Source organism: Xenopus tropicalis, chromosome 1, assembly GCF_000004195.4.
Source record: "Xenopus tropicalis strain Nigerian chromosome 1, UCB_Xtro_10.0, whole genome shotgun sequence".
Taxonomy (NCBI): domain Eukaryota; kingdom Metazoa; phylum Chordata; class Amphibia; order Anura; family Pipidae; genus Xenopus; species Xenopus tropicalis.
In genome coordinates, this window is record NC_030677.2 from 148,141,453 (window position 1) to 148,165,181 (window position 23,729).

The 23,729-nt window shown below is 36.1% G+C and overlaps 1 protein-coding gene across 2 annotated transcripts in view; it reads left to right on the top strand.

Annotated features, from left to right (window-relative positions):
- myo18b (myosin 18b) overlaps positions 1-23,729 on the top strand; it is a 281,470-nt gene that overhangs the window by 102,419 nt on the left and 155,322 nt on the right. For both annotated transcript variants that reach the window (XM_018090002.2, XM_018090005.2), the window contains exons 18-22: positions 6,605-6,752; positions 9,750-9,909; positions 12,234-12,417; positions 15,114-15,324; positions 19,384-19,493. In XM_018090002.2, the coding sequence (XP_017945491.2) occupies positions 6,605-6,752; positions 9,750-9,909; positions 12,234-12,417; positions 15,114-15,324; positions 19,384-19,493 (813 nt within the window). The remainder of the gene's footprint in view (positions 1-6,604; positions 6,753-9,749; positions 9,910-12,233; positions 12,418-15,113; positions 15,325-19,383; positions 19,494-23,729) is intronic.

A 23,729-nucleotide genomic window follows, 5' to 3' on the forward strand; every position in this document is an offset into this window, starting at 1 on the left:
TGCAGAGTACTGAATAAATAAATAAATAAATACATAAATAAATTTCAGGACAAGGTCCTGAAAGTAAATTGTCAACATGTAAACAACCACTTATCAACATATAAAGATGTAAAAAACATAAAAAGTTGTATTAAAAAGTGACCTGAATGGAATGGTCAGTTTGGGCATAGTGTAAAGTACACTTTGAAAGCAGATATCATTAGAATATGTACAATATTATGTATTTGGTACTCGAGGGCAATGAGGTAGTAGAATGCCCTTATGTGTGCTGTTGTGATGGCAGATTTTATGAATGCCTTTGGCTTGGATGATTTCTTCAACAAGCATAATATCCAAGGCTACTTTGATACTAAAACCTACAATTAGTATTGATGTAGGTGTATATATAGTCTACATATGCGAGTGTATAGATAGGTTAGTAAAAGCAGAGCTGTCAACGTTTCAGTGCAGGCGATCTAGTACCTGGAAGTGACATCATGTGCATTTGCAAAATCTCAGCCGTAGCCTTAATATTCTACCCGCACATGTGCAAAAACATCACATGATGTCACCAGATGCTTACTGTGCATGCGTTCCTGGAATTCACCCCAGGGCTTTGGGAGATTTTGAAAAAATCAGCAGAATGCTGCTGTGGGACGGGGGACCGGGGTAGAGCCACCAAAATCTGGTAAATTCCGAATATAGTATTGGTTGACAGCTCTGTAAGAGAGTGTGTGTGTGTGTGTATATATATATATATATGCTCTGGGGTTTGGTTGGAGGGTTTGATGGACCTTGGTCTTTTTTCAACCCAATTTGAAATCATATAAACTTAGTTGAGAAAAGAAGTCACAGCACTCCCCACTTCTTGCTGGTGCAATCCTTTGTTTATTGAGCCAGCTGTGCTACACAGAACGTCAATTGGCTCAATAAACAAAGTATTACATCAGCAAGAAGTGGGGAGTGCTGGGACTTCTTTTCTCAACCAAGTACATAGTGCTGACATGGCAATATGTTTAGAAATGTGCACCGCCAATATTTGCAGTACTGACTACGGTTGAAAATGGCCTATTAAAAATGACCTATTAAAAATGACAAGTAGAATGCAAATTTGCTGCACACAGTTTAATTAGATTGATTTTTAAATTGTTTTTTAAATAAATAAGCAAACATTTGGTGCACATTTGAGTTTGGTAATAATTGAAAATTTAAACATTTTGATAAGAAGGACATTAAGACCAATCAGAGGGCGATAGAAGATGAAAATTACTATTTTGAGCCATAGAATAGTTGCTAAACATAAGAAAAGCCTGATGAACATGCTAGTATAGTAAAATGGTAATTTGAACGTAAGGATAAAATGGATAAAAATATTCAAAAATACTGTGTCAACACAATTAATTGAATGGTGCTTACAGAGGTGCTTAGTTCAAATGTTTGTTTTTTGTTTTTTTTATCTAGGGGTAACATATCAAAACCACACTTTAATTGGTTGCTATGGGATAGCATATTAATGTTAATCAGTTCCACACCTAGTTTATAATTATAACTAAGTAATAACTCTACATTTTGCTTTAAATGAAACAAAAACTGCAAATATTGAATGAGGAATTAGTGTTGTTTGGTAATCCAGTTCCAGACCTTTGAATGAATAGAGCCACAAATCACAGCACAAGAAATGAGAAATATCTCAATGCTCTTAAAACATCAGTCTTGGTTTTTGTAGAGTACGATCATTATACCCTGAAAAGGTCATGCTATCAGATGCGGATCATTTGTATAAACCTCACATTTTCAAGCTAAACACTAAAATGTCTTTTCTCCATTGATAAAGAGGCATTGGTGGCTGTCTTTTAAGTTTATGTAAATCCAGAGCACAGTGTTTATTCTCTGCAGAAAAATTTGGACAAAATGATGCTCTGGGCTTAGAAGCAGCAGCTAAGGATCAATATGGATAAACACAAGGTTATGCATTTTGGAGAACAGAATATGTGTACACAATAGACTTTAAAGTGGAATGCAAATTGTCAGGGCTGCAAAATAAGTAATACATTATCTTGCTTTTTTATCTTTAATTCTACTTTTGTACTCCCAGGCAGAAAGAATAATTTGTGCCTCTGTGTAAATTTGATCACACTTGAAATAACAAACAGACTAAAAAAAATTATGGAAATTGCAAACGAATTTAAACAACTAAATAATTAGAGAATTTTTTTTTTTCTGTCAGAAAATGTTTGTTCAAGCTGATTTTGTATGTAGTGCACCCTTGAATAATGTAGGTCTCTATAAAAATAAATTGCATAAACCAGCTCATATGTAAAACCCTGCTTCATCTAAATAAACCATTTTCATAAAAATATACTTTTTTAGTAGTATGTGCTATTGGGTAATCCTAAATAGAAAATTGCCATTTTAAGAATTAAGGGCCACCCCCTGGGCTCATAAGATTCACAGTGCACACAAACAAGCCAGGGCACATATACATGCTAGGCCACAGCAGCCAATGGATGGTCAGAGTTATGCCTTTTGCTCCCACACTACTTCCTGTTACAGTTAGAGCTGCAATTTTTCTGGTCATGTGATCTCTGAGGGAGCACACAGCCAATCCCTAAATAGTGGCTTAGGGGAAAGGATGTTAAAGGGCAGTATTTACTGCCTTTTGCACCTAATTTTGTCTAATGGATCCTTTGGGCATTTCAGCCCAAGGGATCCCTGTATCTAACATCTCTTTTAATCAGTTGGTATGTACATAGCTCCCTTTGCTCATGAAATCACATGCAACTGAAGGCTATGCAAGTTTATGGCTTGTCTTGCACCCAGGCTAATTCGTGCCTTGCAGTAGAAAGCCTCATCCATTACCCCACAATTTTCTAACTGATGCAGATCTTTAATCTTATATTTTGGAAAGTTATTGAAATAATAACAAATATAAGCAAATCATTATTTTTCATTTTTAGTTAGCCGAGTAAGAGGAAAAATGAAATAGTTTTTAACAAATTAACTTACAATTAACTTAGAAGTGATCTTTCCATACTGATAACTAGTGAATTCTGTTCCATAAAATGGATGACCGTCCTTGTGTCTTACTTTTGCTCTTGATTTATTAGTTCTAGAAGGTCCTAAGAGATGTATCTAATTCTGTGGTGCTGGACAGCTGGATTTGCCAGCCATGCTCTTGCTAGAATGTGTAATTATCACTCTCCTGCCTACAAGCATTATCCTTCACACTCATTTCTGATTGATTCCATGCTCTGCTTACAAGGCAACACTTCCCTATGGTGGTGGGAATAGGGATTAGCAGGATGTACTTTGAATGAAAAATGAATATTCAGTTGGCCTGAGGAAATCCTGACTCGAACAGATGGGGGTTAAATGACACATTTGACAGTTAATTGAGATGTATAAACTGTGAAATAAGAACCAAATTTCACCCACTTTCTGAGAGCTCTCAGAAAAAAATAACATTCTGAACATGCCCCCGTTCTCATATTTTTAGTATACTTAGAAATCTTGCATTTCAAAAAATGTACGTAAAAAATAGACAAACTAGTACATAGGATGAAAGAATAATTAACATGTATTTTTTCTTAAAACCTAATTTTTTGGCTAAATATTAATTTAGATTACTACATTTAAAATGATCTGGGTTGTTGATCCCAAAAGATCTTACTATAGAGAAAAACAGCTGTCTTGTTAGTAAAACCCATGTGGCACTTAAGACACAGTGCCAAGGTGCAGCAGGAGTTCTCTGTACAGATGTACAGTATATATATATAATATATTGAGGTTGGTTTGACCTTTGGTTGCAGACTTCATGAAGACATGTGGTGGCCATGTGTGTTTTCTAGCCCGTTGGGTGCTGTTGTATACTTGAGATATTATAGGTGAACAGTTTTCTTAATTAAGCAGGTAACATCTAAAACTTAATGGAATTTTTTCCCCCTCATCTTATCTCTCTGAAGTTTAACTTCTTGTAATATAATTTACATGGTTTGAACAGCATTTCCAGCCCAGTCTTTGAATTTGTAGTGATAAGAAAAGTCACTTGTCACTGTACAGGCAGTGTCATTACACTATCTCTTCATTTACCCTGAATCTGCATGTCAGAACTACAGCTTAGTATTATGTGCTGCCATCACAATTATGCGTAGAAGGAAGCAGTTTTTTAACTCCTTTGTGTTCTGTAAGATTGCAAAATGTTTTTTTTCCTTCAGTGATTGAGATGTATGGTTGCAGATTTGTTCCTGCTTTTTAAAATTGATCCTTATATTAAGTGAGCTGAAAAGACCTTCTGAATAAACTGTTCTTTACCTGTGCATATCTTTAAGCATGGCATGAAATTTTTGATAGTTTGCTACCACAGGGCAGGCGTTTAGTACATGACATCATTGCAGCCTGCCCCTACTGGCACTCCCTAGTTTGCACATTTAGATGATATGAAAGTTAGGGGGGTTGGTAAAGGTGGAAAGTCTGGTTTCTGCACTACATTTTGGAGCACAGGGAACATAGGAAATTCACAGAAGTGCAGGGCAGGGTACAAAGTACAAAAATATGGCAGATTTCACTGTATTGTTGCACTTTGCTCCCTGCCCGCATGTAGTAAATGATCCCCAGTATCTCTTTAAATACAGTCTTAAATCACACTTGACTTTCATTAATCAATAATAAACTCACCAACCCAAAGCCTTGCTCATCTACTGCTCCCCTTTGAATCATTGATATGATCAAACTGAAGTACTAGAAATTCATCATCATAGACATGAGAGGCTTTCACCACAATTTGGGAAAAAAAATATTCTGTGATTTAATTCTATTCCTGGTCTCCTGAAAACAAGTGGACAATAATTCATAAACACCCTGTATTATTTACAGCAAGAAAAAACAAAATTGAAGCGCCATAAAGTTTATGAATAGCTATTTTATCTGAATGATGAATCTCATGAGACAGAGACATTATGCAGAATAACATTAAGCAAATGTGTCTGGAGCCATAAAGGCAGCAGTATGTCTTCGAAACTATATAAAAGGCAAGTTGGAAAAAATAGATATAAGTGGTGCCAGGAAACAAAATCATTATAAAGTGTCACCTTATTTATGACTATGCTTGACAGATCATTGAGGGCATAAAAATATGCAAAATTCTAGAAGGTCTCCTTTGGTGACTAGAGGTTTTTGGTCACATTAGCTTAAGAGCTAGCATAAATAGCAGGCAAAATATCCCAATTAAAATAGCTTTATGTCTATTTATGGCATGAATTCTGCTTTATGTAGCAGAAGTGCAAAGACCGCTAAACAGGTATATTCTTTATCCCTCCCCCTAGAGTAAATCCGATGAAACTCTGCTTGACCCATGGCTCAAACTGACATATCTGTTCTCACTACTGGTTATTTTCTTAGTAGTAGTATTAAAACATGCAGTTAAAGGCTACAAAAGCACATCAAATCAGACAAGCCAATTCTTGCAAATGTGAATCAACCAGTGCTAGGTGTCTCATTTTTGATTTAACAAAGGGATGAGTTTTAGCAGCAAAAGCATTAGAATTTGATTTTGCTGTAATAAAAAAAAAAACATGACCATGCAGGAAAATGACCCTGTGGAACTGGGAAGATCCAATTGGCTTAGATTAATTGTTATAATAACTGTAACAATTTATTTATATTTCCCTGCTATTTTATTAAAAGCAATTTTGTTTTTAGATGAAAAATTAACTTTACATTAAAGCGATTCTGTCATGATTTTTATGGTGTACTTTTTATTTCTACATTACACTGTTTACATAGCAAATAATTCACTCTTCTATTTAACATTTTATTTTTGAATCAGTAAATGTACTTTTTAGCTGTAATCGTGGTATGTAGGCAGCCATCTCAGTGCATTGTGCCTGAGTCTGAACTTTCAGTAGGAGCCAGCATTACATAATAGAACTGCTTTCAGATAAAATATTGTTTCAACTACTCAATGGGGCCTATTTATTATACTGTCGCAAAAAAACGATGTAAAAAGCTGTGTAAAATACATGGTGAGTTTCGCCATCCAAATGCCAGATTTTACATTGTTATTTTATGTAAGTTCCAGTGGAAGAAAAAATGCGTAAAAAAATTACACCCTTTTTATGTGGCGAAGCCTGCCGTTGTGTGACAAATTTTGTCACTATTTTTAGACAGCATAATAAATAGGCCCCAATGTAACTGGAGGAGTCATGACTTGGCTGAGCTGGACTTTTACTATTGATTGCTATTCTTATATATTACCATTAGCAAGGGCATGAAAGCATTTTTAGCAATAAAGGTGTCAGGGAGCTGTTATCTTGTTACCTTCCAATTGTTCTACCAATTGGCAGCTGGGGGGAAAAGGGGGGTAATATCCCTCTAACTTGCAGCAGTAAAGAGTGACTGAAGTTTATCAGAGCACAAATCACATGGCTAAGGGCACCTGGGAAATTAAGTGTATGTCTAGCCCGATGTCAAATGTAAAAATTAAATACAAAAAAATATTTTTGCTCTTTTAAAAAACAGATTACAGTGCAGAATTTTTCAGGAGCAGCACTATTTACTGATGCATTTTGAAAACAAAAAAAAAAACCATAGTGACAGTATTCCTTTAATATCCTTTTCAACTTGCCAGATCAATGTGCAAAGCAGCAATCAGATGGAAGAGAAGAAGGGTCTACTCTGGATTCTTGATGAAGAAGTTTTAATTCAAGGTTCTACTGACAGTAATGTTCTTGATCGACTATGTTCTTATTTTGAAATGAAAGGAGAAGATAAGTATGGTGAGTGGCATTGGCCTTAATAGTAGAATTATTAAATTATTGATGAAAAATATTAATGGATTTTAAAAAGACTGTAGCTTATTAATTATTTGCATGCAGTGCTGACATTAGCAAAAGGATGATGATTATTTGGTGACAAGTTACTAAAGGATACATCCAATCAAGCACAATAGTAATGCATTTACAAAGTGCCTTGGAGAGCTCTCTATCTACTTCCTACATTACATTCCTATATTGGTCCATGCTGCTAGAGGTTACCTAACAAGTGTTTGTTTTCTCTTACATTTGCAGTTCCAATTATATTCTATCCATTTTTAAGCCCTACGGATTGATTTCTTATGTTGCCATTTGTCTTATGTAGGTGTTTGTATGTTGTGTAAGTCATATTACATAGGTGTTTCTCACAGTGAAATAACAGCATTGAGCCATAGTTAGAGTACTTTGCTGGAAAAATGAATCTTCAGTTAATGATGATCATAAATGTCACCCTTTGGTACTCATTTTTATTGCATATTTAAATTGGTCTGATTGATTGACTGTGGTTAGGATCCAAGGCAGATATAATCCAAATAAAACTGACAGACTGCCTTCTATATATCTGTGTAAAGTGAAATGTAAATCTATTTTAAGACTGATTTTGTAAGACATTGTTATTTGCCCGCAAATGAGTTCGGTGTCTGATCAATGAACCTAAACTGTAAGAAACAAATTATCTTTAAAAAGACCTTTAGTATTTAATAAACCACTGCAGTTGGTCTTCTGTTTGACTATAGCATATCAGTGGTTTAAATGACACCAGGTAGGTAAAATGTAAATGGGGGAAGACTAATTAGAACAAAAGTAATGGAAAAGGTAAAAATCTACACTCTTCCATTTAAAGAAAAACTAACCCCCCCCCAAACATTGTAGATCTGTGTAACAACATATTGCATAAACCTTCTTGTTTTATCTAAACTATTTTTATTTTTTTTTACTAGTATATGCCATTGGGCAATCCTAAATAGAAAATTATCATTTAAAGTACTAAGGGTCACCCCCTGGGATTGTATTATTCTACTTGTTAGAACTGCATTATTTTTGGTCAGGTGATCTCTGAGGGAGCACACACCCCATCACAAAATGGTGGCTCAAGGCAAAAGATGTAAAAGGAAATATTTAAAAATCCCAGCTGTCAATCATATATTGCCTGCCCTGTCTGTCTGGGACAGACAATTACAAAGCCAGTGCATGGGCATATACATTAAGTCCCCCATTCTGGAACATAAACAAGATTTTGGGAAGATACAACATTTGCCACAATAACACAAAATGGTGCCGGCCTGCTTGCTGTGATTTATAAAGTGTAAATCAAGTTTATTTTACTTGACAAACACAATAGAAAAAAAATTTAGAATTATTTCTTAGGGTGAAAGGCCACTTTTAAAGAGTAACTATAAATCTGAAAGATAAAAAAACATAGGAGTTAATATTGCTTTACACTGGCTGATAAAGGGTAGTGAACTTATTTTCTGCCAGTCTCTAATTGTTATCATTTAAGAAGAACTCCCTCTGTAATTGATATTTAGCAGAAAGCAAATACTAGCAAAGTATCACAATGCTAACCGACTTTCCTTTGCAGGTACTTAAGTTTTGTGAACTCCACAAAGTCATCTGCCGGGAGAAAGAGTATTTAGCATATTGTAATTTATGCCACAGTTCGGCATATGTAATAAACTGTATAGCAGGAGTTGTTATATTTCAGCAAAAACAAGCAAAAAAGCCACCTTCCAGCAGGTCTTTAAAAAAGCACTTTGCACAATTAAAATTCACAATGTAATAACTGTGTAATTAAAAATATTAGATTGCAAAATGCATATTTAAATAGCTTTGTGACTTTTATTACTTTCCCCAATAGAGGTTTTTATAATCTGCTTAGTCTGAAAAATATTTGCTGTTTACCTTAGTTGGATATTGTGCTGTTTTTAATTTCAACATTAGAAAGATGGTAAAAACAACTGTTGTGGAGACCAATTTTTGAATTTGTTTAAAAAAAAAAAAAAAAAAAAAACGGTGTAAATAAAAATGTGATTTTTTTTAACAACTCAAATCAGAAAACCTTGATCATGTTGAAAATATACCTCCTATTGACTTATAAAGACGCTTGCCAGCTTTTAGTTGCCAAATTCTTTATTCAACTTTATTCAATTGATAAATCTCAAAAATTCAAATTCAGAAAACATACATTTAACAAAATTTGAGATTGAGTTTTATTTTATGCAACTTTCTCGCAACGAAAAATGTATTTTATATAAATCTGTAAGGGGTGTATTGTTTATAAAAAATATTGTTTTTGTTGTTAACTTAGATTTAATCAAAAAGGTTTCCAAATGGGCAGTCAAAGAGGGCCAAAGGGATTGGGACACAGCCTCCAGATTAAAGGGCAAGTCAAATAAATTTATCACACATCTCCCAAACTCAACAGATTCAAAGAAATCAAACTTGTAACATTTGTTTTACATTGTTATTACATACTGTACCAACAATGTGTGAAAGTGCAGAAAGATAGTTTGGATAATAACAAATAAAAAACTGTTGCAAAAAAAAGGCAAAATGACTTAGAGCTATGGTAGACTTCTCATAAACACCAGTCCTAAACAATATTAAATATTTCCCTCCCATGCAATGCAATCTCCAATTAAGTATAAAACAATTTTTTAGTTCTGTCCATTTTATGAACCAGGTGATCCGTTACAAACTGATTAGGAAATAAGATGGAATATGTTCTGTTATATTGCTTTCCTCTGATGACATTCTGAATAGCTTGTAACTGAGTGTGAAAATACTTAAATACAACCTGTGAATGGTTCTGGGCAAAAAAGGATAGTGATACTTTTGACCTTGTACAAAGGCAGTCTTTGGTCTTGGAAAGGCAGTAGGACTCATGAGTCTCATTGTAAAGAATGGACACTTTTTTTCTCTGTGATTATTACACTATTCTGACTTTGTATTTTTTTGCAGAGAGTGGAGCATTCCGTAAATGTGAACAAAGTCTTCAGTTTGAGATCCTCCACCAGCTGGGCAAGGACCCTGTCCGATACGATGTAACTAACTGGATCAACAAGGCGAAACTGAATCAGTCTGCAGAAAATGCTATTCAAGTGCTTCAGCAGTCCAGACTGTAAGTAACAAGTCGAAATGAGAATCACAAAATAAATGGGTTTGTCACACAAGACCTTTTGGTTTTACAATGCTTGGACTGGGATATTTCCCTTTAAGTGCATATCAGCTACTTCTGGCCCCCCTGGAATTACTTCCACATTGAGGGTTTCTCTGCTTCAATAGCTGGAGTTGCACAGGATTCATTAGAGCAGGCTGGGTGGCTCATTGGCTCTTGGCATTTTTTTGCCAGGTGTGAATTTGCTGCAAAATTCTGCATTTCCCCATTGGCAAATTTTAAATAAATGCCACCGTATTGTTACTTTCTTAGTATCCAAACAAATGTTTTGTAGGTAGTTGGGCACATCAGCTATAAAGAGATTGTATTGAAAATTGTGCAGACCAACCCACCTGATACCTGTATAAAGCAGACATCTTACTCAAGGATGCAAATTACATAACTGAGCAAGGATAAATACTCAACTACATTGTTATAACTAACAGACCCAATGTAGATCTTAGTGCTAAACTGCAGTCCCCATGAGCCTTAGAGGAACCTTGTGTTCCATACATAATCCATAACATTTAATAAGAATTTTAAACACACAACCTTGGAACAACATTTTTTGGGAATAATATTCTGTGTAGAATTTGGCATTGTGTTCCAGGCCAAGGGAGAAATATACTACAACACTTCATTCTGTCAGGCCTCAAATGATTAGCTTCATTAAAACTCACTTTGAGCCAACTGAATTTTATAGCTTTATCAAGAAAGCCGGTACATGCAATTTCAATTGAAATGTAATCAGAACATTATGCTCTTTACACCTTCAATCAATATAACCTGCAATGAAATAAGGCGAGTCAATTAGATTTTGTTCATTTGTTTTAGTAATGTCTTTAATTCCTGCAGTGGGAGAGGAAAGCAGGAGATTATCAGAGGCTTTACAATCTTTTTTTCCTTTCCTTTTCTTGCTGTTTTTTATGAGCCTGGCACAATAGCTCAGCCACATTAGTGCAGATCCCTTTGCATGCATAACAATTATCATGGAGTCAATTTTTTTAACATAACTATTTCACAAGGTAATATACATACAGTTATTCTCAACACAAATGTGTTTCCTTTCAGTACACCCGGTTTAATCACTGGGTGATTGTTAATACTGAATGAGCCATAACATATATGCACGAGAGTTTTCGTTGGTTTACTTAACCTAAAGAACGTTATAAATTATATTTGATGGTCCAGTGCAGAAAGCAAATATGTTTATGTTGTTACAGGATACAGAACTTGTGCAAAATTATCAGGTTACTACAAAATCTTTCACTCTTTTAATGCTGACTCCAAAGAATTACTGTCATCATGCTGCAGACAGCCTAAGGCTAATGCCACACAATACGTATGGGGTATATTTTCGGCAAGCAGAAAAACACTTGCCGAGAATACGCGCCATACGCTCCTACCTGTGCATGCACCCGATTTAATGGAATATGCCACAAATATATGCCATACACATTGTGTGGCATTAGCCTTAAAGTTGATGTTATCAAGATTATACAATATTCCAAACCCAGGTATAAAATATACATGTAGAGAATAGAAAGTATTTTAACAAAATTTCTCTAAATTATATCATTTTTATTAATAAATGTTTTTTTTTTACCTAAAAACAGTGTTTTTGATATTGAAAAATATAATGCTAAGCAATCTTCTATTGGATTACAACATTTCAATTGTTTAAAAGCTTTTTAAAAAGATAATTACAGGTATAGTATCCGGAAACCCGTTATCCAGAAAGCTCCAAATTACGGAATGCCCGTCTCCCATAGACTCCATTTTCATTCAAATAATTCAGAATTTTAAAACTGATTTCCTTGTTCTCTGTAGTAATAAAACAGTACCTTGTAACTGATCCCAACTAAGATATAAATAATCCTTATTGGATGCAATCCAATCCAATAGGGTTTAATTAATGTAAAGCATTCTGGATAATGGGTCCTATACCTGTACTATTAAAACCAAAATCTGTATGGCTATTTACATTTTCTGCACTCCTGGCTCTGAATCCAGAGACAGTATTGCAAACCAGCCAATAATAGCTGATAAAAAGATCTGGAGGAGACATGGCTCCCGTTACACTGTTTTAAGACCCAGAATTGAGAAAAGGATTTATAATTTTAAAACCATTAAAAGATTTATAATTAATGGAGATTGGAAATTTGTTTAGCATTGCATTGTATTTTATAATGCAAAAACAGGAGACGTAATTAGTTTTAAATTAAGTAAAGGACTGTGCTGTTTGATCAATGAATAAGTTGGCATGCAAAATGTTTTCTTATGTGCAGTGACTTTGTAAAGGATTTATTCGCACCTCGAGCAAAGTTTCCACTGATCTGCCGCTCAGTGTCTGGCATGGAAGGAAAATCCCAGCAAGCATTACAGAGAATAAGCTGTGTGAGGAAAACATTTGCTAGCAGTTTTGCAGCCGTAAGAAGAAGATCTGTTTGTGGCCAAATCAAACTTCAGATGGTGAGTACTGATTAACTGTATTGTCAAAACACCCTATTGGCATCCACAAGCATCAATAATGATAGATGACTTTCAAAATATTATTACACATGAGTTAAATGTTGTGGGCCCCAATATTCTACTGCTTCAATATACATTTAACAAACGGACTGAGTTTTACCTGCAACTTTCTTGCTTTCATGGTTAAAACCTCCATATGGCTGCCCTTTTATTGGCTCCACTGGGATCACCTGACTGTAGCTGGAAAGGGTGGGAGCTACAACATGGAGCAGACCACTGCTCCTGTATAAACTGTAGCAAAAAAAGGCAAAGTTGTGCTCAACCACTACGTTCCAAACCATAGGCAGGGGTTCAATGAGGTCGTGACCACAAAATACATACTATGGGGCAGATTTATCAAAACACGAGTTTGAATCCAGAATGGGAAAAATTCGGATTGGAAACTAAAATTTCTGGAGATCGCAAATATCACGAAAATGCTTACGAAAAAATCTTATTAGTCACGATGATATCGTATTGGCAATCTGAAAGTCACGGAATTGTCGTACCAAACCATTGCAAACAGCGGCAGAGCCTTTCCGAATTTTTCGCGTGGGCGCTCGAAAAAAATCGCGTGGCCGCGAAAAAATCGGCGAGTATACGCTCGGAGCGTTCACATCTTTGTAAATCTCCCCCTATTAGTTAAGGTGGCAACACACGTGGCGATCTGCGATCTTTCGTGTGACCATCGGTCGCACGAAAGATCATCAGACACGCCACTAACCTTCAGGGCTGAAACGGCAGATAAGGAGGTAGAAACAATAGGATTTCTGCCTCCTTCTGCGGATTCAGCCCTGACGGCAGATTTTGCTCAGGTGCCTTCTATGGCGCCCGATCAAAATCTTTTGACCTGGCCAATCGGCGAGTAGACCGAAATCAGCAGCCTCCTGCGATATCAGTCGACTAGCCGACTTGCCATACACGCAACAAGGTTTTCTACAATATTATCGGTGCGTGTATGGCCAGCTTTAGTGATGTAGTGGATTTCTGCTGAATGTCTTCACCCAGAATGGGAGAATGGAGCAACACCTAGTTATCTAGATCCACCAGAATGTGCCTTACTGGTAATGACAGGAAGCATAGGACACACACAGGATTTATCTCCTTCTAAATAAGTCTGGAAAGAGAACACAGCGTGTTTAAAGTAATTGTCTGTTTCGATTAACTAAGGACAGGCTAGCAATTCCCAGGCTTTAATCATATACCTTTTAAATGATTATCCCTTGAATATTACAATTTTAATAAAGTGGATTACATATCTGTCTTTGTACTGAATTGGTGCACAGTGCTTGAATGTATTAAAGCCACAGGAGGACACTTCTATGTTATGCCTGAAATATATGAATCCCAACTGGCTTCTATTATTGTTTTATGTAATTTATCACACAGGAAGCAGAGGTAATGCACTGGTTGTGTTTCTCATGGGTTTATAGTGTACTAACGCAATCTTTCACCCTTGCTGCTTGACATTGTCTTCAGTACTCACACAAGCACTGTGCTGCCATGGGTGTAGATGTATAATGAGTATACAGAAATACAATTAGATACTGTATTTGAAATGTTATTTAAGGTAATTTATTATCAACGTTATGACTCATTGTGTGGTTTTAAGGGGGCTTTATACTATAAGGCACAAAGTTTGCCCATGAGCAGCAACCAATCAGCAGGAAGCATTTATTGATCACTTGTTTAAAAGCAAACATCTTATTGGTTGCTATGGTTTACTGCTCCTGGGCAAATGTAGTGCCTTTTATTACATATGGGGGTAAATGCTTTTATTTCTCAGACTTTGAAGCCACTACTCAGCCACCACTGAAACAAGGCATTTTGTTTTCCAAAATTGTTTTATTGGGAATCAAAAGAAACAATAAACATAAGTATAAATTCACATTAAAAAGAGAAAATATATGGGAAGAATAGTTTAGTTTCAGTGACCAATGTGAGGGTCATGTTTGTCATGTAGTATTCCAAATCTTCTTGGGTGGTGGCTAGGGGGACGGACTTGTTGGTTGTCTTATGCCAAAATGCCCAGTCTGTGAAAAGAACCATGTTATGGACAGGTGGGTTGTTGAGAATAAGTTCCATGTTGAATGAGGTTCTATGCTGAAAGACATATATTGTTAGTTGTTGAGTTGGTTGGGGTAGAAAAGTGATATAGGTTGTCCAGATGTTAAAGGTTTTTAATGTTTGTTCCTTATTTGTTAAGGTTTCTATCCAGTCCATGTAAAATATGTGGTTGAGTTTATGTTGCACTAAAGTGATAGGTGGTGGGTCATGTGAGAGCCATTGATGGAGAATAGCCATCTGCTCTAAGTGTGTAACTTGTGTATTTGAAGAAAATTTGCTAAAAACTGCCAAGTTGCTGTTATATGTAACTTCTGTCCTGATAGGGTTTCCTAGAATCTTTGGTGAATTCCGGGTGTTCCTGCTGATTCAACTGAATTCAGTCTTTAATCTAATTTAATTTCAATACAATTGTCATATGTCTGAAATCTAAAATACTCTGAACACAGTGTGCAGCGATAATGAGGCCTTCAAAATTACTTTATTTTAAATAAGGGAGAGACTGGATGCTAGATTGTAGGTAATTGCATGATTGTATTGCATTGTATATCCTCATCCAATACAATTGGTCTCTGTTTTCCTTTTTGCTTTAGGATGCTCTGATAAATTTGCTAAAACGATCCCAGATACATTTTGTACACTGTATGGTCCCAAGACTGGGAATGGATGGCAGTGAATGCAAAATCCACCCATTGTGCAAAGGAACAGCAGGAGATCCAATTAATGCTGTTATTGATGTCCCTTCTGTAAGAATCCAGCTTGCCAGTGCTCAGCTATTAGATGCAATGCGTCTCTGCAGGATAGGTAAGAGTTGTGCGTTTCTTGGCTAGACAAAAGATGCTTTTTAGTAGGATCGCTATTACATGGACACACAAGCATCAGGATCATTTTATGATTTAAGATTTGTATTATTTAGTCATTTGTGCTTCATAGCAAAACACACATACAGTAAATGCTAATAAATAAAAATAATACCGATAATTTGTTTATGTCTACAGGTTCCCAGTGTTGTCTTCTCATGTCAAAATACACAACTGACTTTTCTCCATTTTTAAGGTTATGTGAATTAGAGATTATGCTGAATCGTTGTGGGGTTATATAATAAAAAGCACTAAGTTTGCCCAGAAGCAGTAACCCATAGCAAATAATCAGCTGGCATTCACTGGTCACCTGTCTAAAAGTAAACATCTTATTGGTTGCTACTGGGCAAACGTAGTGACTTTTATTACATAACCCCGTTAGTGCTTATCTTATGAATTCCAAATCCTAAATATAATGGGACTTTAAAGAGATATAAAGGCTCATTTATGTCCACAAGTGGAGTGAGGAAAGTGCAATATCAAAGTGCATTGTTTTCAATTGCGCTGCTCCAGGTAAAACTGCACAGAGTGAGAGTGATGTGTACGCCCTTTTCTTTTGGTGCCTAGAGATACTGCCTGGTCAGGAGGTGGTGGTGGGTTCCCCTGTGTCAACAGAAAGCAAGAAGGAAAGAGGCTTATTTATTATTGTAGACCTGGAAAATCCAGAAGGATCCCGTCAGTTTGAGCTATTTTGTGATTCAACAACACTTGTGGCAGTCTAGAAAAACTTACCTATATACTGGCAGATGCCCTGCTATACCTTTAAAGAGGGGCTCTTTTCACTTAGACACATGGAGAGTCACAACTTCTTCCTACTCCCAGTAGAGCATGAATTACATGGGGCTCTACTGTCAGGTCTGTCTTTGCTTGAGGATAGAGGATGTAGTCACATGGGTCAAAATATAATGGGACTGATACAAAAATCTGATGTGTAAACTACATTATATGATCTTCTATACTGTTTCTGCCTGTGAATCAGCAAACAACAAAGAATTATTGGTTTTAAAGCAAGAAGCTAGAAAATAATGCATCCTTGGTTTTTATCTACTATGTTAGAAAATAATAGCAGAGTTCTAATTGGTTGAAATGGTTAACTGCACTGGTGCAATTTATTACCTAGTTTAGTAAATTGGCCTCTGTTATCCCACAATAATGTTTCAGGACACTTTTGCAATAAATAAGTCTTTTGAAAAACACTATTGTCCCACAGCTACGTCTGCTTTAATTTACTAACTAATTAATTAATTAGTGAGTAATTACTACCACACTGGGACAGTGAAATTAACATGGAAACATGATTATATAATGAATGAAACTACTACTGCATTTTACAATTATATAGCAACAAATATTAGACTGAAACTGTCAAGCTCTTGAGCCAGAACTGATGTCTATATTGTTTCTCTCAGCATGTTACTTAACAACATACTCTATTAATCCTCCATTCAATCCAAAACTATAATCAATTACTATTTAATCATGAAAATTAAGGGAAAAATGGCTTTTAAAAGCAAACCCTAATTATTAAGCAGATAATTATGAGCAAAAATGTTTGTCCCTTTAATCTACTTTTAGATCTAAGCTAATGTTGTTTATATGATTTTAGTCCAGACATTGAAGTTTCACCATCCTGCTATGTATTTAATAATAAGTGAGATAGAAAAAGCCATAAGCATATTGAATTCAACCTTTGTAGCTCAATTAACATATTTATCAAGAGGGGAGCAAAACGTCTTTCTAGAAGGTTGTTCTCAATCCCAAAATTACCTTTACATTAAAATTTTGAATGCAAAGGATCAACCACCAAACTATTATGTTATAATAACTATATGTAGCCCTTTTCTGTAGAAAGGCAAGCTATCGCTCACTTTCATGAAAACAGAATATAGATGGCAAGGGCAGCATCAAGTCTCCGCAGGAAGGATAACCATCAACTTACACTTTTGCTTACCTCATGTGTACAGTATATCCATTTCTGGAACCATTTTCCCCAAGACACAAATAATGACGTCCAGGTTTTGGGATAGAGAAGGTCACAGCTTTAATTACAGATTAAAATACATGTACATTAACATCATCAATGTATTAAACAACCAATATGTTTTACAACTTTGAGAAAAAATCCATATCCAAGGAATGCTTGCCCATAACCACTGCTATATGCCTTTCTGGGCTACCTGGCATGCCGGCTACCCAATCCTGTAGGGGGGCAGATGGGCAAGTGAGAACCAGGTAACCAACTTGTCACCCCTTTTGCGGGACCCATGCCCGACAAGAGCCTGCCCGACAAGGGACGCTGCTCCGGTCTCCAAAATGGCGCTGTTTCTCTCTTATGCTGGTGCTGTGTCTCCTCTCCCTACCTCTGAAGTCACTCCCTGCCTCTTCCTAGCCCTGTCACTGCCCTCCTCCCTGCACTAGGGGCCGTCCAGAACCCCTATTTTTTTTCCATGAAAATAATGTATATGTTTTAGAGAAAGAGTGTTGGAAAAAATTGGTGTTGGAAAAATAATTTATTGTGAATGCAACATTAAATTAATTAAAAGGGTAGATTGCTGGATAAATTGAGAGGTTCCCAATACAAAGAATGTTTTTAGGTGCCCCCCCCCCCAAGACAGGGGGTGGGTTGGTCAAGCCTGAAGGTTTGGGTTAATGCTTATTAGTTATGCTAAATATTCCTAGATTTTATGGTCAACTAGGGTCAGATTTGCTGTCAACACTTATCTGCATATATATATATATATATATATATATATATTCTCAGAATTATTGGGGTGCCTCACTAAATGGGCCAAGGAAGGAAGCATGAAACCTTTATCCTTTGCTTATCCTGCTTCTTTCTTATATCCTATGGTTGCAGCAATTAGTTATTAAGTTAAGGTCTAGGCGATACCTTATTTTCATAACATATACAATGAAATATATATAATTATGGTGTTAATAAAACTGACTAATCTTTTCAGGTGTATAGCAAGCAATTTTATTCTGATAACAGTGTTTCAATCAAGAATGTTTCCTTTGGCAGAATATTCAAACTGTACTGCACTTACTCGAACAGGATTTGTTTAGAATACATTTCAGCAACTTAACCTGATGAGTGAAAATAAAACAAACAAATAGAAAAAGAAAAAAGTGGTGTTGGGCAGAGAACATGATAGAGCTTCCTTGCAGCAAATGAGGTCCAACTTGAGTCCAGAATGGATGGGCTGCTCAAACCAACAGATGCAATAGAAACATCTTAATCTATGAATCCCTAATAATATCTGGCACAAACCCATTACGTAAAATCTATTGAGAATTATAACAATGGCAAATACACACAGAGAAGGGAATCTGATGACTGAGGTGCTTTAAAAGGGGAGTGAGCCATCATCACCATTTATTTATATGGGGCTAACAAATTGCACCGTGCTTTACATCTTTTTGTAACGAATGGGAATCTTACAATAATTTACCGAACAAGGTATAACAGAGTAAGCAAAGGATCAAAGAGCCCTACTCACAAGAGCTTACAATCGAAAGAGTTCATCTAGTCTAGATAAAGGTGGCCATACACGTGGCGATCCGACGATGTTTCGTACGACCATCGGTCGCACGAAACATCGTAAGATCCGCCACACACCATTCAGGGCTGAATCGGCAGGTAAGGAGGTAGAAACAATAGGATTTCTACCTCCTTCTGCCGATTCAGCTCTGAAGGGAGAATTTTGGTCAGGCGCCTTCTATGGCGCCCGATCAAAATTTTCAAACTTGTCCGATCGGCGAGTCGTCCGATATCGGCAGCTTCCTGCGATATCGGTCGACTCGCCGACATGCCATACACGCACCGATTATCGTACGAAACGAGGTTTCGTACGATAATATCGGTGCGTGTATGGCCACCTTAAGAGAGGAGGCCAGTGACTCAAGTACTTGTACCTGGTATCTATTAATTGTACTGTTACTTAGTACCTACTGTTTTTTTTTATAAACATAAACATTACATTGATGTATGTTTTGGCCACAGGTTACCCTGACCGAATTGGCTTTACTGAGTTTCGACTTCGCTTTCAAGTTTTGGCTTCAGAGGCTATGAAAAAATACAATTCCACCTATGAACCAGTGGATGAAAGAAAGGTATGGATTTGTATCACTAACAGGCTAGCAAAGGAGCCACAACTTCATTTATTCTCTAGATTACATTTACTTCAATACACAACATACAGGAAGATGTGCGTACAGCATTCTATTACATAAAACTGTTTAATGCTAATTATTTTTCCTGGTCCATTTACTGAATGTGCGTGTGTTTGCACTTAGTCTCATTAATGAACATAATGGCTTATTGCGACTGTAAGCCCTCCTTTTTATAGGAGTACATAAAACTATTCATCGGCCCACTGAAGACAAATGCTCTACTGACTATGGCATATGGTAAAACAGAAAAAGAAAAAAAATAACATGGGGCTAATGAGTTAATATGGTAATAATTTGTTTGGTTTAATATTTTTCACTATAATCTTGAAGTCATAGAAGCAATTTTTCCAAAACAATATAATATAAAACTCAAATATCTGGCTCAACAGATATGAAGAATAAGGAAACGTCAAGGATCATTTAAAATGTAATAAGTGTATTTTACAGTCAATTTTCTTTATTTGCCAATTATTTTTGAACTTTATATTTCCATAAGATTTTTTGCGTTAATCTTTTTTTTCCTACTTTGAGAGTGTGAAATTTATAAGCAAACATCCTAGTGAGTAACAGAGCAGATGAAAAGACTATTTATTGAGTCACATGAATAATTTAGGTGCGGAAAAGAAGGAACTACTGTTATCCTCTGAAATGAGAGATTTAACATGCAGGATTGTGTAGCTGTGAGAAGAATAAATTGCAAGTTTGGAGGTGGTGCTCAGTCTATAGAATATAACTGGTATGACAATGCCTACTGTGTGACACCAGAAATGAAATTAATTTACTATTATTTGCAACACCTTGTATTGTTACTTTAATCTGTATTACCACTGCTGTTATCTTTAACTGCCTATTGCTACTAAACTAACATACTCATACCTGCTGACAATGGATTGGAAAATAGATTATTGGAATAAATATTCTTATTTTCTTCTGTATAGGATAGAAAATTTATAATGATATCTTAATACTTCAGGTATTGGCGTGGGCTCTTGTATTATTAATGTTCATTAACGGGAAAATACATACGTATACAAAGATATACATAGATATACATAGATATACATTATTCAGTAATATTGTTGTGCACACTGTTTTCTCTAGAATGTGAAAATACCTGTGACTCCTGAAACCCCAGATAAATTGATGGTGGCAAAGTGGTATAAAAGGATCTTTAGGCAATAGACCTTGCAAAGGATAATAATTGGGCTTGGCTGCCTCTGCTAAGACATAGATTGTACATAAGGGATAGCGTACTTGAATACATTGCAGTTCACAATACTATAAGTTTGTGCCAGCATGGTTTTATGCTTAACAGATCTTGCCAGACTAATTTAGTCGCCTTTTATGAGGAGGTGAGTAGGAACCTCATTGCTGGAATGGCAGTTGATGTCATCTACTTGGACTTTGCTAAAGCATTTGATACAGTACCTCACAGAAGGTTAATGATCAAATTGAGGAATATTGGCCTAGAACATAATATTTGGAATTGTATAGAGAACTGGCTGAAGGATAGATTACAAAGAGTGGTGGTAAATGGAACATTTTCTAATTGGACCAGTGTTGTTAGTGGAGTACCGCAGGGGTCAGTCCTTGGTCCTTTGCTTTTTAACTTGTTTATTAATGACCTGGAGGTGGGCATAGAGAGTACTGTTTCTATTTTTTCTGACGACACTAAATTGTGCAAAAAAAATTGGAAAACTGGGCAGCAAACTGGAAAATGAGGTTCAATGTGGACAAGTGCAAAGTTATGCATTTTGGTAGAAATAATATAAACGCGAACTATCTACTGAATGGTAGTGTGTTGGGGGTATCCTTAATGGAGAAGGATCTGGGGGTTTTTGTACATAACAAGTTGTCTAATTCCAGGCAGTGTCATTCTGTGGCTACTGAAGCAAATAAAGTGCTGTCTTGTATAAAAAAGGGCATTAACATATTTTTGCCCCTTTATAGGTCACTAGTAAGGCCTCACCTTGAGTATGCAGTGCAGTTTTAGACTCCAATCCTTAAGAAGGATATTAATGAGCTGGAGAGAGTGCAGAGACTACAACTAAACTGGTAAAGGGGATGGAAGATGTAAGCTATGAGGTTAGACTGTCAAGGTTGGGGTTGTTTTCTCTGGAAAAGTGGCTCTTGCGAGGGGACATGATTACTCTGTACAAGTACATTAGAGGGGATTATAGGCAGATAGGGGGTGTTGTGTTTTCCCATAAAATCAATCAACGGTGAGGGCAGTGAGGTTGTGGAATGCCCTTTCTAGTGATGTTGTAATGGCAGATTCTGTTAATGCCTTTAAGAGGGGCCTGGATGAGTTCTTGAACAAGCATAGTATCCAAGGCAATTGTGATACTAATATCTACAGTTAGTATTAGTGGTTGTATATATAGTTTATGTATGTGAGTGTATAGATTGATAAGTATAGGTTGTGTATGCTGGGTTTACTTGGAAGGGTTGAACTTGATGGACTTTGGTCTTTTTTCAACACTATGTAACTATGTAACTACTATAACCCAAATGATAAAAAATAATTTTTTTCTTTTAAGACGCACAGGTGAAATGTACAAATGCAAATCTAGTTATAGAGGCTGTGTGTCTCCTTAGCTATTGCAAAGTCAGTAGGATTGTATTGTATTATGGAAAGCACCAGTAGAGTAATATGAATGGCTGGTATAGCCTGCCTTCTATAGACGGGGTGCTTAAACAAATGGCTTATAAATCCCTCCTTTTGTAACAGGACAATTATTTAAATGTATCTGATCATAAAATACATGAAGTTATGAAAAGAGAAGAGTTTGCCAGTCTTGGTCATTTGAATAGATTTTCACGTATTGTTAAAATGTAATGCTTCCTGGCTTTGGCAGTTGGCTTATATGATTTGCACGTAAGAGCAAGAAAAAGATTAGAGCTATTTATCTGAACAGCAGATTTCTGGTATCCAAAAAACCCTACAGTGTTATTAAATTAAATTTGAGAGAGCTGCTAAATATTCAACAGTTATTAAAGCCAGCTCAATATGAATAATGCATTTCCACATGCTTCTCTGGGCAATGCTGTCAATACACATGTGCACATTCATTTAGAACCATAGGGTTTAATAAGAGCTTTTTTTAGTACAATGGAAAGGTCAGTATTGTTATCTTATGTGCTCTGGAAGGAAGTTGTACGAGGCGCTGAGATGTAAAAGGGAATCTGACAAGATACAAGAGAGCTTGGTGTGAAGATGCTTCACTTACTGTATAGATAAAGTCCAACAAAACTGAAAAAAACAAAACACAGGAGGACTTTCAAGGATGAATCCAAGATTTTTCAGTAACAGAAGGTAGCTTAGTTTCTTTATAATCATTTTTCCATACATAGTATGCATTTGAAATGGCACTTTAAATGGAAAAACAGAGTGTGGTGCCACAGTGCAGAGCATCCTACAATGAACAATTTTCCTGCCTGTGCTACATTTATCACTGAATTGACTTTCCTGTCTCACTGGCTTATTACTGTCATAGGATTATCTAAAATAAGATCTAGATAGATTTTTTTACAGTAGAAGAAAAGCTGAGTTCTTTAGGGATTCTATATAAAATATTTCTTTGCCTCGAGGTAAATAAAGGCAAGAGTAAATAAATATAAATGCTGAGAACAGGATTTGCAGTAATGGATTGCTTAAATATCTGTACTTCTAAAACAGATTACTACTGGAAAACTATTTGTCACGTAATGTGGTTACTCAGTATATCCTTATTGAAGAGTTGCCGCAAGTGATGGGTGCCAGCTGGCCAACCCATGGCCCACTACCTATCTCCTAATTTCATTTTAAAAGGTAAAATGAAAATAGCAAGGTTTGTTTTAACATGATCTGTACTGTGTAAAGAAGAACTTAACCTAAAAAAAGAAAAATGCTGTATTTTATATACTAAACACCAGCTTAAAGGGTCAGCATCTCTATAGTAGTAATGATCCAGGACTTCACAGTTGTCACAGGAGCTGTGTTCTATACATACAATATTTGTAAATCAGTCCCTGGTAACTGACAGCAGGACCCAGCATAAGCTCGGATCCAGCAGAAAAGAAGACGGGAGCTACTACATTCATATTCAAAGACTTTGATTTTTACTCCTAAATGGCTGTGGTTGCTTTGGTAAGGTACACAGCCCCAAAACATAATATAAAGCATATTTCTAATTC